Raw genomic sequence first — 17,304 nt, forward strand, 5'->3', positions numbered from 1 at the left:
TGTTATGGTTGATGGTATCAAACGCCGCTGAGAGATCCAGCAGAACTAGGAAACAGCTCTCACCTTTGTCCCTAGCCGCCGGAGATCATCAACCAGTGCGACCAATGCAGTTTCAGTCCCATGATGAGGCCTGAATCCCGACTGGAAGGGATCCAAATGGTCCGCTTCTTCCAGGCGTGCCTGGAGTTGTTCAGCAACCACTCGCTCAATCACCTTGCCCAAGAATAGAAGATTTGAGACTGGGCGATAGTTGGCCATCTAAAGATGGTTTTTTAAGAAGCAGTTTAATAACCGCCTCTTTCAGCGGGTCTGGGAAGGCTCCCTCACGGAGGGAAGCATTCACCACCCCACGAAGCCCATCGCCCAGTCCTTCCCGGCAGGCAGGCAGAAGTAACACAATGTCATGTAGTTCAAGCTTTTAATTGTAGTCACTGTCAATGTGCATGGCTAGAGCCAGCAATTTTAGATTTCTGTAAAGCCTAAACTAGCTCTCAACACTTTGCTTCTTTGCATGAAATCCCATCTTTAGTGTGTGCATTTTTCACGCATTGTGTATCATTTGAGTCCTTTCCTGCATAACTAATTCTTCTCCCTGTTCTTCACTTGACAGATTGAAAACTCATTATGTACGCATCTGTATATCCAAACAGATTTCAAAAGTATGTACCGCATATATTCCCCCAGAGTCTGCATTTACATTTGATAGGTGGCTTTTGCTGACGATTCTGCTTCACTGCTCTGTGTTCATCTGGGCCACCTACCCAGACGAGCTCTTTGGAGAGCCTTTAAACAGGAGATGCTAGAGCACACATGGGTAGCTGGCAAAGGAGGATGAGGGTGTAAATGCTATTTCATGACAGAAGGCATGGTTAGCATAAAGGAGACCATGGGGTCCTTCCACTGCCAGCTCACTAGTTGATGCCCACAAGGAAGGAGTTCTTAATTAGCTCCTGTTGAGATGCCGCAATCCTGCTCAAGAAGGGAATTTGTTGATTCAGCATCTTAATCCTGCATGGGATGGGTGTACCTGACCCAGCCTAAAGCTGTCGGCCATTTAGGTCAGATTAGGATTGCCGAGTTTAGTTTTAAACGTCAAGTGTTTTGGCAGCTGGCTTTCTATTTGTTTGTGTGGGTTTGGGGTTTTTTTACTTCAGTAACTCATCTCGCAAAATAGACAATGATCAATCTGCAAATGTGCACTCACACTTGGTGCTGTGTGTGTATCTCCTTGCAGAATTCACAGTGGGGAAAGAAGATCAAGGAATCATGGATGGACTAGGCGAGAGGTCAGATTAAAGTGGGCTGAGGTAGCTGTGTTTCCAGGCGCCTAAGATTTCTTTCTAGAGCCTGTCCAGCAATAACATTCCTCTTGTAGGATACCTGAACCTCAGCTCCTGTAGCCAGATGGACTACATTAAACCAACAGTACATTTTAATACATCTAGAATTTCAATCCAAAATGACAATATGCCTTGAGAGAGCCATTCCCCTTGTTGCTTTCATTTGTACTGCTACAAAGCAACTTTGAGGGCTCAAATTTTAATCGGAGCAGCGGCACCAAAGGAGGAGGTGCTTAATCCTCCTCTTCCTGCCCCCACGACCTTTTCGTGATCCAAAAGAGGTGTACTTTTAAAATAAGTAGGACATGACTGGATAACCAAATCGGAACGTTGTGGGTTCAGTTTCACCTCGAAAGCCTTTTGACAGAACTCTGGCACACCTCCTGTTGCAATATTCTCTCAGGTCACAATCGAAGCATTATCTAGACCTTGGCGAGTTTTATTAGCTATTATGAAATCTTTTCCCTTCTAATGAGATCTCCCCCACTGACCCCAACAATAAGCCTCAAAAACTGGCAGCTGACTTGAGTGTGCTTTGCAGCTTGGAAGCGATGTGGTGACACTTTGACGTTTGTTCAGTTTCCTCACACAAATCTCCATTGCCAATAGTCAGGTCTTTAGTCCAACTTGGGTCTCAGATAAGGCATGTTCATGTTTTCCTTGATTTTGTTAATCTAGCCTGTTTTGTGGTTTGGCAGAGCCCACTCTTGCTCAGGGGCAGCAGTGTGGCACAGTACCCCTTTCTCCCTACTACCTCTCACTGCTGTAAGCGACAGCTGCCATCACTGGAGGATGGTCCAGCAGAGTGAATGGGGACACTGCCCCACCAACCTCAGCCAACTCTCCTGCCTGCCTGCCTGCCTCCTTGCTTACAACTAGTCAAGGGGTGGCTAGTGAACAACTAGTCAGCAGGGTTTTAAGTGGGTCTCCTTAAACCACAGGATCACTCTGGAAAGGGCTTTCCTCCCACTTCTGCCTGCTCTTACAGATGCTACTCATTGAACTGCAGCTGAGGTATAAAATCAATCGTGCTGAATGCTCAGTAATGACAACAGATGCATTGCTCATTTTTCTGGTCCTTCTGCACAGATTCAATGTCTTCACTGGTTCTCTGTAGACTGATGGTATAACAAGGAAGATATGAAGCCTCAGCCAAAATAACTTCTTCAGAATGGAACACTGCTGTTATTATTTGGCGTCTCTACTAGGTATGGTGCCTTCCAGGTACTGTTATAGACTGCAGCTTCCCCCAGCCCTGCACTTGGCCATGCTGGCTGGGGCTGTTGAAAGCTGAAACCAGCAACATATGGTGGTCAGTGCATTGAATAAACTCTTGGGCTCCCAATTCACTTCTACGCAAACAAGCATCTTTGCTGTGGCATCCGTTAACACTCAGAATCGCCCATGATGTTGTAGCATAAGATAATCAAAGCTGTTTCACTTTGCTTTCCATTCACACTATTTAAAAAAACAACCCCCAAAAGTGTAGTCAGTGTGACTTTAAAATGCAAATGTGGTTGTTACTTTTATTTAGTAGCATGAGCAAACTTGATTTTGTTTGTGTGGCATCAGGGAGTTTGGCAGTTGGGTATGTGAGAAACAGAGTTTGGGGGTGATCATGAGAGAGATAGATACTGTGATTGTATTCGTGTGTTGGAGATCAGAGCCCATCTCTGCCATTGAACTTGGGTTCTGGGACAAGTTATTTTAGTTTCACCACTTTACCTCCTGTGAAATGGGTTTCTGTTGCTTTGAAGGGATAGTTTTGCGTGTTCCTTTCTGCCTTGTGCTCAGGTTCTGGGGCAAGTTGTCTTTTGCTATCACAAATTTGCTTCCTGTGAAATGGTTTTCTGAACAAGCAGTTAATTGTGGCTTCAGAAAGTGGCTTTGTGTATTGGGGATCAGTGCCCCACCCTCACGCCCATTGCCTTGTGCTCAGGTTCTGGAGCAAGTGTGCCTGTCTTATCTCCAATTTGCCTCATGGGTTGGTTTTTTGTTGGAGCAGAAAGCTGTCACTTAAGATGCATGGTTTGATATTTGGGGCTGAAAGCCAACCTCTGCGTTGTACAAAGGCTGAGATCACTTGTCCTCATCTAGTCCAGACAGCTGTCTTGTCTGTAGCGTTGGCAAGTAGGGATAGCAGGGAAATTTGTTCAGGTAACCTACCCAGTTTGCAATTCCCAAATAAAATACAGTAAGTCCACAACTTATGCACATTTAACGTGTGCACATTCAACTTTATGCTCTTGGCAAAAAGTAAAAAATAAAAGGGTGTGGAAAGGGGGTGGTATCGGGGGGGGGAGTCTTTGGCAATCCCACCCACCATTGAACCCAGTGTGTTTTGGCTTTAGGCATGATCCCCAGAACGTAACACCCATGTAAGTGGTGGGCTTACTGTACACAGTGAAACACACCTATCCTTCAATGTTTCTACTTCTCTGATTTTTTGTAGTGCAGTTGTCCAACCCAACATGCACCCCCCCAAAAGGCATATGTTAAGGAAAAGTGCGCACAAAAATGCTTCTTTTAGTGAAAATAATATCCCAAAATTGGGGGGAAGCTGATTGGAAACAAAATGTATATTTAAGGCAAAATTGCAGAGTAATGCTAGGTGAAATGCATAGGAAAATGCACATGAATTTTCATACAGTATTTAAAAGAAGATTGCAAACTAAGGTGGCAACGGGGAGAACCAAACTGAAGACTGGGGGGCGGGGGAGAGAAAAAAATAAAAACAAAAAGCAATTTATCTGTGCCTTTGAAAAGGTTAAAAACAACCAGCCATGACTGAAAACTGTACTGGAACCCCTTTCCCTCCCAGTTTGTTTGTTTGTTTGTTTGTTTTGTTTTTTTTGAAAGGTGCATTTAGTTCCTTCAAAGAGAGGAGCTGTATAGCAGGACCAGGTGGAGAAGGCAGAGATGATCATTTGCCTCACAAGTTGCGTTTTCTTTCTCTCACACGAGGAAGTGTCTTCTAATAACATCTGTGAGAGGAGAAGGGTCCCAGTCCCAGCAGTGGCGAACACACTGTATTGCTTTCCCAAGGCATCAATGGCTACTAGCCACGATGGCTATATACTACCTCTAAATACTAGTTTCTGGGGATCACAAGCAAGAGAGAGCTCATAGCCATCTGCTTCACTGCTGTGAGAACAGAATGCTGGACTAGATGGACCTTTGACTTGATCCATAGGAAACCGCCTTATACGTAGTGAGTCCATTGGCCCATCTAGCTCAGTACAGTACTGTCTACGACTGGCAGCAGCTTTCCAGGGCTTCAAGTAAGGGACATTCCCTGCCTTACCAGGAGATGCTGGGGATAGGACCTGGGGCCTTCTGAGTGCACAACCTATCTTGCAACAATAATCTACAGTCGTGCCTTGGTACTCAGACATTTTGGCTCCCAAACACCGCAAACCCAGAAGTGAGTGTTCCAGTTTGCAAACCTTTTTTGGAAGCCAAACATCCAATGCGGCTTCTGATTGAGTGCAGGAAGCTCCTGCAGCCAATCGGAAGCCACGCCTTGGTTTTCGAACAGTTCCAGAAGTCAAACGGACTCCCGGAACGGATCATTTTTGTTAAGTTGTGGGCGAACATATCAGACGACACAGCGATTCTTCCAAAGCAGCTCTTTATTTGTAAGCTGGAACAGAACTGAACTGCAAACAGCTCAGCCGGCCTGCTTATATAGAGCTCCACTAGAATGCAACAGTAACCATTTTCTGTAACTAGCCAATCACTGAATGTCACTTTCGATCCTTCATTTGCATACAAACTATCCAATCACTGAACGTCACTTTCGATCCTTCATTTGCATAACTATCTACAGTATCCCCCTGCTGGCCCAGGGTGAGAACTTCAGTACATAACAATTTTGACAACCAAGGGACCACTGTATTGCCCTTCTTCCACTGAGCTATAGCCTTTTCCAGCAGGGCTGCTTTTACTTTCCTGTGCCATTACTTGGCATTTTTTCCTGCCTGCTCTCGTGTACCTTTTGACAGCAGTGTATTAGGCAGAAGCCCAGCAGGTGAAACAGTTCTATACTGGGATAAGCTCCTGTTGAATGCCTGCCATACAGCTGTTAAAACAAACTTTTCTACCTACATAAGACCTACAGCTACAAGGCAGATCAATGTGGCATCTATCATTGTTCTTAATTCAGAAAATAAAACTTGCCCTTTTTGCAGTACTTGCAGACTACAAGTAAATCAGACACTAACATTTAATTAAGGCTGCAATCCATAACTTTTTATTAGAATATAAAACTTACTGAAATCCACAGTGTCTGAATTCTGAGGGAATATTAATGCACAATATAATCATGTTTCTGTTTGGGAAGGTTTGTGATATGAGGTAGAACCAGGCTTTGCTTGTCTTACCCAAAATAATTTTTATGTTTCTGCCACTTTAATTATTGGCAGCCTTTTAAATAATCCTTCCCCCCCCCCAAAAAAAAGATAATTCTTTCACAACTTGTTTCAGGCATTTCCTCTTGGGAGTTAATCAGATGTTTTGTTTCTCTTGGAGCTTCAAAAATAAGACAATCCTTCTTTGGAAAGTATATGAAGATTCTTGCAAATGCCATGTTTTTACCATGCCTGAACACGACTTCTATTTGCATCCTTCTGTGTTATCACAGTAAAGGTTGTATTTGCTTTTCAAGCAAGTCAGCTGACCAACTCTTTAGCAGCTGGAGTGACTGCATGTTTTGCCAGTGTAACTCTGGACTTTTCAGGAGTGTTTGGAGCGCTTCCTAGAAAGAGAAGGCTTGTCTGGGTTTCTTTTCTTCCTTTTGATTTGGCAGCTGGGAGGATATGAAGGTAACCTGGCCAGATACTTCTGTTAACTGCCAGTTTGAACTCCAGTAATGAAATGCCGAGTTAAATTGCTGCAATGCAGTTGCAAATGAGGCAGTATCAGAAAGCTGTTGCAATAGCTCTTAACGAGAATGCATTAACTTGTCATCCCACTGGGGAGAAATGATCTTGGTTTCAATATACTGTTTTTAAATGCTTCTAGATGATCAAAGGGTCCTTCCTTGCAGTGAATGACACAGGCATTGATCTTAGTGACTCTATGCATTGTCAGTTCGGAAGTGGCAAACCATTGCTGCCAGCTCAGTGGAACTTAATCCTACATGCGCATAGGTGAGAGTTAGTAACGATGAATAATACGGTGCTTACTTCTGAGTAAACATGCGCAGGATTCCACTGTAGTTTGACATGGTGTTGAATGTTTTGGATCTTTAGATTCAGTTTACCTGTTGTTCTTCAGTTGACGCAAATATAAAGCAAACTACAGCTGTCTCTATAAACCATGTCCTTGTGAATGTGAAGCGAAGGCAAATAAAGCCTGCTTGATGTTGACGATTTCCACATCTAATTGATACACATATTCTACATCTTTGTTATATCATTTTCTATATATATTCTTATTTTATAGAACATATTTTCAAATGGATACGTCCACTAAAATTAAAGATGTCACTTGTGCTTATACAGTGATTGTCTAGAGTTTAAACTGAAGGTTTCCTGGTACTGTTCTACTGACACACTGTTCAGATAATCCTGCACAGAAAGTGATTTATATGATTTATGGAACCTAGCAGTACTGTTGAAAACATGGCTACGAAGCAGAGACGACGCCACAGAAGCTTTTCTAAATCTTTTGAATAATCGTTGACAAGCATAGGAGCTTGTTTTATGGCAAAAGTCAGGTAGCCACAGTGTGTTGTATTAAGATGGGTATGTGTGCTTTGTTAGTAGAAAAACAATAATGTAAGCAGTAATGGTCATGTCTAAGGACTGATTCACATGTTGTTGTTTGCTTGCTTATTTCCCCCAAACCTGGCAGCCTTCTCCAACCATCAGATCTTCTGGACTACAGTTCCCATCAGAGCCAGCCAGCACGACTGATGGGAATTGTAATCCAAAACACTGGGCAGGCATCAAGTTAGCAAAGGCTGAATTATGATTTACTGTGATGTGTGAACTGTTTTTTTTTTTTTTTTTTGTATCCAGACCTATCTATTAACATGTACAAAAAGGGGGCTAGTTATTTTCCAAAACTACCTACAATAGCTTTCATATTAGCTAATACATATCCATGGATGTTCATCTATAAATGGGAATTGGAAATATCTGTCAGTTTGCTGCCCTTTAGAGGTGTCTATAATCAGTTACTTGAGGCAGAACCCTAGGGAAGGACCCTGGCAATATCTTGTCATGTCTATAATTAGTTTCTCTTCCAGCCCCCCCAACTTGCTTTTTAAACGAGGAAAGCTGTAGTACACAGCACATTAATTATAGGCCATGTCCCAGAGTAATCAATGCTTCCAACAGTAATAAGATGAGCAATTACTTATCACCTCAACTTCTACTCAACATGCATCTCCTCAGCATTTCTTCCTCTCCTCCATCTTCCCCTCCCTTTACCTCCCCAATTTCTTTCTGATTTCCTTTGGTCTTGTGTGTTGTTGCTTAGCAGTGAAAAATGATCTGATAGTGATACGCCCGTGTCTTCAGAGCAGGAACTGTTACAGTTAGAAGAGAAAACATTGATTTAAAAGATGCCTGGAAGTGCTTACTAGATAAGGACTCAAAGGATAATAATTTCACTCCATGCAGATGGAAACTGTCTTAATAGCTCTGTGTTTAAAAATAGATTATTCTGGTGAAGTGAGCAGTTTGTACATAAAGAAGTGATTGAAAGGAAGTGTGATGCTTAGGGCTTGAAATAACTATAATTGTATTGTTTAACAGTTTCCATCCCCCCCCTTTTTTTTTAAGGTGGACTACATGTCTTCAGATGATGTTTCACTAATGGCTTGACATCTGTGGTCTGGACAGCAGTCGTCATTATGGAGAATACAGATGGTATGGATACAGAATTTAACCTTAATTGAAAGGCAAAAACTTTATACTGTTCATTTTTCTTTTAATTGCTAAACAATTAAAGAACTCATGCTTTTTGAATTAGACTTTTAAAAATGTTCAGGCCCCAGTTTTCAATACTCACCCAATCTCTGTTCAAAATCTGTAAGTGCAAAGGGAAAACAGAGTTCTTGCAGGAGGGGTCTGCTTTTGGACCTTATGCCTGCAGAGAGAAGCTGATGGCCTTTCCCCCTAAAGGTAAAGGACCCCTGGATGGTTAAGTCCGGTCAAAGGCGACTATGGGGTGCGGTGCTCATCTCGCTTTTCAGCCCAAGGGAGTCGGTGTTTGTCCACAGACAGTTTTCCAGGTCATGTGGCCAGCATGACTAAATCGCTACTGGCACACGGAGGACTATGACGAGTGCCGGAATGCACAGAAATGCTGTTTATCTTCCTGCAGTAGCAGTACCTATTTATCTACTTGCACTGGTATGCTTTTGAACTGCTAGGCTGGCAGGAGCTGGGACAGAGCAACGGGAGTTCACCCCGTCATGCGGATTCAAACTACTGACCTTCTGATCGGCAAGCCCAAGAGGCTCAGCACCCCTTAAAAATAAGAGGAAGCAGGAGGAGTACTTTGGGGCTGAGGGATAACTTTCTCCGTTGGAGAGAGTCCTTTGCTCAGTGGGAGAGTGCATGTTTTGCAAGCGTAAGTTCCCAACTGCATTCCCAGACATTTCTGCTTATGAAGACTGAGGTAGCAGGGCTTAAAAAGACCTCTACCACAGATATCGGAGAGCTGTTGCACTTCACAGCAGGCAGAACTGGCTTACATGGTCCTGTCCTCTTAAGGCCAAAATACATGCCATGTTATTAAAATCATTTGGTGCCATGGGTCAACTTTCCTCGAACTGTGAACAGCAATTTAGGGAGTCCCAATTCAGACCCAGACAATGGTGGGGTCAAAGGATAAAAAGCCTTCCTTACACACCACAGTCTTGACTGTCATTGCTGACTACCATGGAAGGCCAAACAATGTCAATAATGTCACATCTTGTTTGCCCCTGAATCAGTATATGGTTGCCTGAGACAACATGTATTTGGGCCACTCCTCACTTTTTGCTCATGGGTCTTATACATACCTAAGCATGAAAAGTAAAGTGAGCCATGAGGTCTGTTGAGCAGGAGTTGTGCTTCGAGCTCCACTCAAGAAGACAGCTGCTTTTCCTGATTCCCTTATGTCTGGTTTTGTGCAAAAGCACCAGGCTCTTAGCCTGGGAACTTGTGTGCACACAGAGGCATTTTTTTATATATTTAAGGGAGATCAAGGCTGACTCCCAGGAACCAATCTGTTCAGTTTGCTCTTTTTCCGGATCAACCTTGTATGCATGTCTTAAAGCATTTGACATGGTTTGAAAGCCAGGGCTGAATATATTAGTGATGCTGAGTGTAATGGTAAAGGTTTATTATACATTAGGATCATGCAGACTTTAAAGCAAATATGTTGTGTGGATTGCAAAAACTGTCATTTACATAATTACCAAGTAGAGTGATTATTTAGCAAATTCTTGATGACTTTCGGTGGTACAATTACATGATTCAGCCCTTGAAAACAAGATTATACATTTGCCCATGCCTCTTCGGGACTATATATCTAAGCTGACTGTACAGAGATGTCTCAGATGACAAATTGCCAGCCATGTTTCTCCCCTCTTTTTGCCTTTTGGATAGAGGCTAACTGCACAGTGATTTAGTGAAACTGCCTTGCAGTTGTGCCTGAAGCTACAGCCAGCATTTCAATAAAAAGGGGGGGGGGGAGTATGCATGCTGATATAGGCTGATTTTCAGCAATACTGCAGTGGCTCTATGCTGTTGCAGCCTTAGAGACAGCTGGGAGAGGGTTTGGGGAAGTCCATAGGCACCTCGCCATAGAATATTGGGCCCTCCTTATCTGGCATTCATCTGTTTCTTTCATATCCTTTATTCACAACTCCTCATCCTAATATAGAGGGCTATGCTGATGAAACACAGCAAATGGGAAACAGGCACTATGCACTGTGATGTGCTCTGGAAGAGATGGGCACAGGGCTTAAAGGAGCCCTCTTCCCTCCTTTCCCGGTCTTCCCTTGGTATGTACATTATGCCATGCAGAACTGGATGCTTGTGAGTGGAGCTCCTTGGGCACTAGGTCAGAAAGTGGCTGAGTCTGTGGGACTCTGTGTTATGACCAGACGGCCAGCCAGAAAAGGAGGAACACAGGAAGTTGCATTATACTGAGTCAGACCATTATTCCATCTAGCTACTCTGTTTGGTCTACTCTGACTGGCAGAGGCTTGCCAGAGTGTCATGCAGGGACTTTTCCCAGTCCAACCTTGTGCTGTGCCATTGAGCTACAGTCTTCTAATGAGACCATGCTGATTTCTTTTTTCAAGCACATGGCTGCGCATCATGCCCTCGGAGTTTCTAGTAGGTTAGAGTGACCTTAGCAGATTGTCTTTTTCCATCATGAGAATTAAGTGGCTAAAGACTGCTATCAGGGGTGTGAGGTAGGAATTATAAGTGGTTTCAGACATCAGGCTTTCTTGATATTATAGTTGTTTGTAGATTATCACGCTGTTTTAATTTTTTAATTTTATGTCAGCAGATGAATGGGCGTCCAAACCAGAGGATAAAGATCCACCCCAAAGCCCCTATTCTCTTGAAACACCCTATGGCTTCCACTTAGATCTTGACTTCCTGAAGTACGTAGATGACATCGAGAAAGGAAATACTATCAAGAGGATTCCTATTCACAGGAAGGCAAAGCACCCAAAATTCAGCACGCTGCCTCGCAATTTCAGCCTTCCAGAAAATGGATCGAGGGCCTACTCCTCCGCCCCAAACAAGAGCTTCCTTACGCAGAGGAAGGCCTCCTTAGGGGCAGAGGAAAGCAGCCCTGCTGTCACATCGACTGACTCATTGCCCTTAGCCACCCGTTCAAATGAGCCAAGCTACAGAAAAAAGGCCCTTTTAATAGAGACTGTCAAGCAAGATGCTGCGCACCTTGAAGAGGAGACTGGCAACTGTAGAGGGAGGCCTCAGCTTTTGAGGGCATCCAGTATGCCTGCCACGCTGCCACCAAGCCAGGATTCAGGAGTAGAAACGCAGCCAGAAGCTTTTCCACCTTTGGCATTCCTTCCGTCTTCTGATGGGAAAGGCTTGGAATTTGATTTTAGTCCCGTAAAGGGAACACTGGATTCAGATTGGTCCAAGGGATCTCCTGAAAATCTGAAAAATGTAAAGGAGCAAATCAGTCAGGCCGTCCAGGATACTGAGAGGCTTATGAGGCAACAGGAAGAAGCTAAGCTTGTGCTAGACCAGGGACAACCAGAGCTTACAAAGGAGAGAATACAACCCAGTGCTTCATGGCAAAGCCAGCAATTATTATCTCAGGAACTGCTTGCAGTTGCTGAGAGTGGAGAAGAGGAATGTGATACAACGGAGACCGATGTTTGTCGGCCATCCATCCAAAGTGAATTGACCACTTTCAGAGCCTCGGAATACAACCTTGAGAGCCAGACCCAGAAAGACATAGAATTCAACATAACTGAGACACTTACAGCAGGACTACAGGAGGGGGATGAAGTTACAAGTCCTGGCACTGGAGAGATGAAAGGAAACGTAAACCTCAAGCCTTTGCTCTCTGAAGAACCTAGCAAGATAACAGCCTTAAAGCAGCATATTGCTATTCTGGAGGAACAGCTCAACAACAAGACAGAAGAACTTGAGCAGATTCGAGTAGTCTTGAAGCAGCAGGATAAGGAAATCAAGGCCAAGGAGAGAAGCATTGAAATGTTGGCAACTTCCAAAGCTCAACTGGAAGAGAAACTCTGTGGGGAGAGTACCAAAGAAATTGCACCGTACAAGCAGGACAAAATTGCCCTCCAGTACCATGATGCTGCTGTGAATACCGAACAGGCAGCTAAGGAGGCATCTGACAAAGGGGTTAATGTAAGCATCACTGTGCCTATGGAATCAATAGGGTGTGATGCCTGTGAAATTGATAATAAGAATCTGCAGATAAAGGAAGGGCATAGGAAGCTGTTCCATGTCCACCATGAGATGACAAGTGTTGATGTTGGAGAAAAAGACCGTCCATCTTTCCAGAGACAGAAAGAAATGAAACAAGAAAATGATGGTTCTCCTCTCGAGCTAAGTTACAATGAACTGAAGATTGATGAACACATTGATAATGACAACTACCAGAAGGGAGTGTGCAACTATGACACACAGTTCTCTGCTGCTAGTGAAGAAAGCTGCTCAGGTGTTGAGGTGGTTGGCTCAAAGGCAGGAGGAAATGAAGGCCTTTTTGAAGAAGATTTTAAGCAGGAGCTGAATGAGGAGGAAACCCAACCAGAACCAAAGAATTCGCCTGCAGATCCCATCGTAGGCCAATACGTTAAAAAAATCCAGGATTTGTTGCAAGAGCAGTGGACGTGCCTAGAACACGGGTACCCAGAACTCGCCAGTGCCATTAAGCAGCCCGCCTCAAAGCTCAGCTCCATCCAGAACCAGCTTGTTAATTCCTTGAACTTGCTGCTCTCTGCTTACTCAACACAAACGCCGACAGACAAGGAGAATTCCAACACACAGTATCAACAGTTGGGTAAATAATATTGGCAAAGCCAGTCTTTCCTTTCCACTTACATTTCAGCTAGTCAGGAATATCACCTGAGATATATTGAATGAAATAAACATGTTTGCTGCTTCAAAATAATAATAAAAATGTTCATTTTACCAAAACAAAGAAGGGAAACTAAAAGAAATATTCTTGTGACATTTCCATGTTGTTGAAAAGCACTATTTTAATGTAAACAGAACTTAATGTGGCAGTTAAGGAAATATGAAAGTTTAGAAACCAAATTCATTCTTTATGTCTTAAAAAATATCATCCAACATCACTTAAATGCATGGCATCATATTAATACAACCAATTTCATAGTGATAGTAAGAGATAATGGGTATGGACAGGCATGGATGACATCCTCTCAACTGATGAACAGGGATGGCTGGAATAGGTTTGTGAAAAGCACTCCTACAATCTAGTTCCATGTTGCTCATAAGAAGGTGCATAGGGCTTCTATGAATAGAGTCAACCAGTTTTTTCAGCCCAAACCCAGAACAGCAAATATTCACATTGCTGTATCAACATAGTTCCCTTCTTTTTCATTTCTCTGCCACTCACACCACTTACTGAGGGTGGGAAAAACCATGGATGAACCCCTTTGTAGAATTTATCAGCCATTTATATGATATCTGCTGTGGTGGAGGAAAAAGTTGCCATTGCTGTGGCACAGCTGCAACTGGTCAGCTCTGTCATAAGGTAAGTGCCATTAATGTCACCTGTCCTCTTTCAACAACCTCAGTTCCTCATTCCGTAAAGATGTCTGTTCCCACATTAGTTATAGGGAACTCTTGGACACAACTATTTGGAGCCATTTCACAATTTATAAAACTGCTAACACTCTTTTCAAAGCTAAGAAGGGTCCAGTATGGTTTCATATTGGATGGGAAACCCATGTGTTGAGAATCCTGCATTGCAGGGAGTTGGACCAGATAACCCTTGATATCTCTTCCAGCTCTATGATTCTATCCTGTGATCAGAAGAGTAGCACAAAGTATGCCCACCAGAATGTTTTGGGATCCATTCAGTTTCTAGGGCCAAATCAACCTAACAAACTAATCCAAGCTATCAATCTTTTGAAACGACCCACTACAGTTGTGCCTTCTTCAAAATGCACAGAACTTGTTTCCATTCAATTGGAAAACATTAAATCCACCCTCAATCCTCTCTTTTTATGTCATGGAAGCAATGGAGTCCTATGTTCACTGAATCCCAAGCTACCCAAATTGATGACATTTAAGCTGGACCAGTTCAGCTAGCTCAGACTGGAAGTCTAGTTAGAGGGTGGAGTCGGAAGGTATGCCAACCATACACTGATATTGCAAAGTGTCTCAGGGTTGCCATTCCATACACCGCAGCCATAAACTGATGACAACAGTGATACCAATGCCTCATCCTGAGTCAAATCAATGATAGTTGGTGATTGACATATATGAGCTTTATATTTAAAAAGCAGCAGTATCAACAGAGCAGGGTCATCATTGGCCTCCATTTTAAGTCTCTTGAGGCAACTGAGCCATCTGCTATTCTCCACACTGTCTTCATCTTCCCTTTGTCTTGTTTTCCTCTGAACACTACATTTCATAATGAGCTGAACATCATGGACATCTAACATGGGCCCAGGCAATGTCGGAAACCTAATGGGAATGTCCTCCGCAAACACCAACAAGGACCCCAAGGTGGTTGAGAAAAAGTCCTATCCACTTCTACAAATTCCTGTTGCCCTCTTGCACAGCGAAGGAGAACTGGCACACCCCTATTCTTTTGCTCCATCCTTCACATTATTCTATCACATTCCCTTAACTCCACTGGCCGTCAATTCCATCTTCACACTCAACAAAATAGAAGCACCAAGAAAATGGCTGTAGCTTGGGAAGGGGATGGGCCTTTGTAATGATGAATAAATAAATGTTATTGTGGTTATGCATGTGACATTGCTCAGTGTTGGGCTTTAAAGCTGGGTTGAGGGATCTGTGTCTGCAACTCCCATAATGCCTGACTATTGACCATACTGATGGAAACTGGCATCCAACAACATCTAGGGACCCAAGATTGGGGGAGCCTTCTCTGGCTGCTGCATCATACCAACCACTGGTGTCCCTCCCCCTTCCCCAACCAGGGTAGGCTAGGTAAGTCTATGAAGCTATCAAACAGAAGAACTACCAGACAAGATAGGCCTCTTAAAAACAGCCATATTGTGAACCGCTTTTGAGTTTTTGTTTTTACAATCAAGCAGTGTATATATGTGTGTGTGTGTGTGTGTGTGTGTGTGTATAAAAAGCCACTGCTGTAGGAGTTGACAGGTATTTCAATAGATAGGGGGACTTATTTACCATGTTCAGTTTGTTAAAGGTATGTGATATAGTTAAGCAAGGCAACTCTGTTACAACATTTCTGATGTTCTGTGTTTTCAATATTTGTATTAGAAATTTCTCCAAGCACAAGCCTTAAATCTATAATGAAAAAGAAGGACACTGGTTTCCATGCAGGAGGTAACGGCACCAAAAAGAACCTTCAGTTTGTTGGGGTAAATGGTGGGTAAGCATCAATGGAAGAAGCAAAACTGCCTTGTCATTTATAATGCTACTTTTTAATGTATGCCAAAAGAAAAGATTGATGTATTAAACACAGATTCACTTCATTCCTTCTCCATTCTGATGTTGGCGAGATTGCTGCAAAAGGCTGGAGGAAGCATTAGGACGTATCAGGGGTGAGCAGAGTTTTCCAGCAGGGGGCTGATCCACCGTCCCTCAGACCGTGTGGGGGGCCGGACTAAATTTTGAAAAAATATATATGAACGAATTCCTATGCCCCACCAATAACCCAGAGATTCATTTTAAATAAAAGGACACATTCTACTCATGTAAAAACACCAGGCAGGCCCCACAAATAACCCAGAGATGCATTTTAAATAAAAGGACACATTCTACTCTGAAAAAAAATGCTGATTCCCAGACCGCATCCGGCCCCCAGGCCTTAGTTTGCCTACCAAGACATAGGTCATTAGCAGAAGTATTGAAAAGTACTACGCTAATATAAACGAAAGCTGAAAATCACCGCAAACTTCACAAAAGGAATGGTAACCTTAGCACTGAGTGAGTAGGCTAGGAAACAGACATACGGTAAGCAGTGACACCAAAAGCCAGGAAATCGTTGGAACTAGCTTGCAATTTGGAGTTCTCTCGATTTCTGTAGAAAGAACAAAACAATCTGAACTTAGATATTTTTTCACTCTCTTTTACAAATAGACTTAAGAAAGAAAAAGTGCCAGTCTTTTATTCAAAAGACTGCAGCTTCCCATTACTAGAACGTTGTTTGCCACAATCTTAAATAACTACTGCCATGGTTGGCTGTGGTGTAAAGGCACTGTGCTAATTTAAGCTTCCATTTACAGTCATACCTTGGGATAAATGTGCTTCAAATTAAGTATTTTCGGGTTGCGCTCCGCAGCAACCTGGAAGTAACGGAGCGTGTTACTTCCGGGTTTTGTCGCGCACCCATGCGCAGAAGCAGTGAAACGCGACCCGCACACACGTGGATGCAGGTTGCGTTCGCTTCAGAATGCTAGCAGGGCTCCGGAACGGATCCCGTTTACATCCCGAGGTACCACTGTATCTAGGCAACCCCACAGCTCTTGGCTTCTGGTGCAAATGGCAAGTTGGTTTTAAGAAAGATTTGTCAACTTCGCCCACCTTCCCTGTAAACCAGATCCTCTGCCATGTGCCTAGCACATCTCTCCAGTTCCAAATCCAAGTGGACTGGCTGTTTGCTGTTAGTAGTTGCTTGTAAACTCACAGAGACATGACAGAAACCATGTAGGAAGCCAGACATTTGTAGCTGTAGATTAATGCTGCAATCGCTTGCAACTTTCTTGAAAGGTGGAATATTGGAATCAAAGGTACCTTGTGGCCATGTGTTTAAATACATTAATTTACTTGCAAAAACTTTTATACTACCTTTTTTTTTAAAGGTGAACAGCTCAATATCAATGATACAACATTCATAAAATAAACGCAAAATATATCACAAATCATTAAAACAGATTATTAGCATGTCTACATGTTGCTATCAGTCCATATGCACATGGACATCTGTACCTGCCCAAACTTCACTACAATCATTACAATATTTGTTTAGTGTCTGGGCCCTGTATATTTCATAGTCTATCATCCCCATCTCAGGTCAAAATCTTGAGAGTGAGGACTAACACATTTTCTTCCCTAAGCATCTGATAAAGTAGTAGTTTTAAAGGGACAACCCTTAGAAGTGATTTAGCAAACAGTCACCTTTGGCTTCTAAGTGCTTTGATATATAGGTGGTTACTTTATCATTTTACTTTGAAAATGCACTAATGCTAGTAAAATGTTTTAAGTTCTAGATAGGATAAAATGTATTTGAATAAAATGAGAAAGCAATGTAATTCATC

General features: G+C 42.9%; 1 protein-coding gene across 6 annotated transcripts in view; it reads left to right on the top strand.

Moving 5' to 3' along the window:
- The window catches only part of KANK4 (KN motif and ankyrin repeat domains 4), a 62,871-nt gene that overhangs the window by 29,173 nt on the left and 16,394 nt on the right, over nt 1-17,304 (top strand). For 3 of the 6 annotated variants that reach the window (XM_053392210.1, XM_053392209.1, XM_053392214.1), the window contains 3 exons: nt 8,132-8,218; nt 10,857-12,860; nt 15,305-15,416. In XM_053392210.1, coding sequence (XP_053248185.1) covers nt 8,203-8,218; nt 10,857-12,860; nt 15,305-15,416 — 2,132 coding nt within the window. In that variant the 5' untranslated portion in view covers nt 8,132-8,202. Of the gene's footprint in view, nt 1-6,064; nt 6,164-8,131; nt 8,219-10,856; nt 12,861-15,304; nt 15,417-17,304 lie in introns of those variants that run through there. The other 3 variants (XM_053392213.1, XM_053392212.1, XM_053392211.1) reach the window with 2 other exon arrangements.

This window comes from Podarcis raffonei, chromosome 6 (genome assembly GCF_027172205.1).
Source record: "Podarcis raffonei isolate rPodRaf1 chromosome 6, rPodRaf1.pri, whole genome shotgun sequence".
Classification (NCBI taxonomy): domain Eukaryota; kingdom Metazoa; phylum Chordata; class Lepidosauria; order Squamata; family Lacertidae; genus Podarcis; species Podarcis raffonei.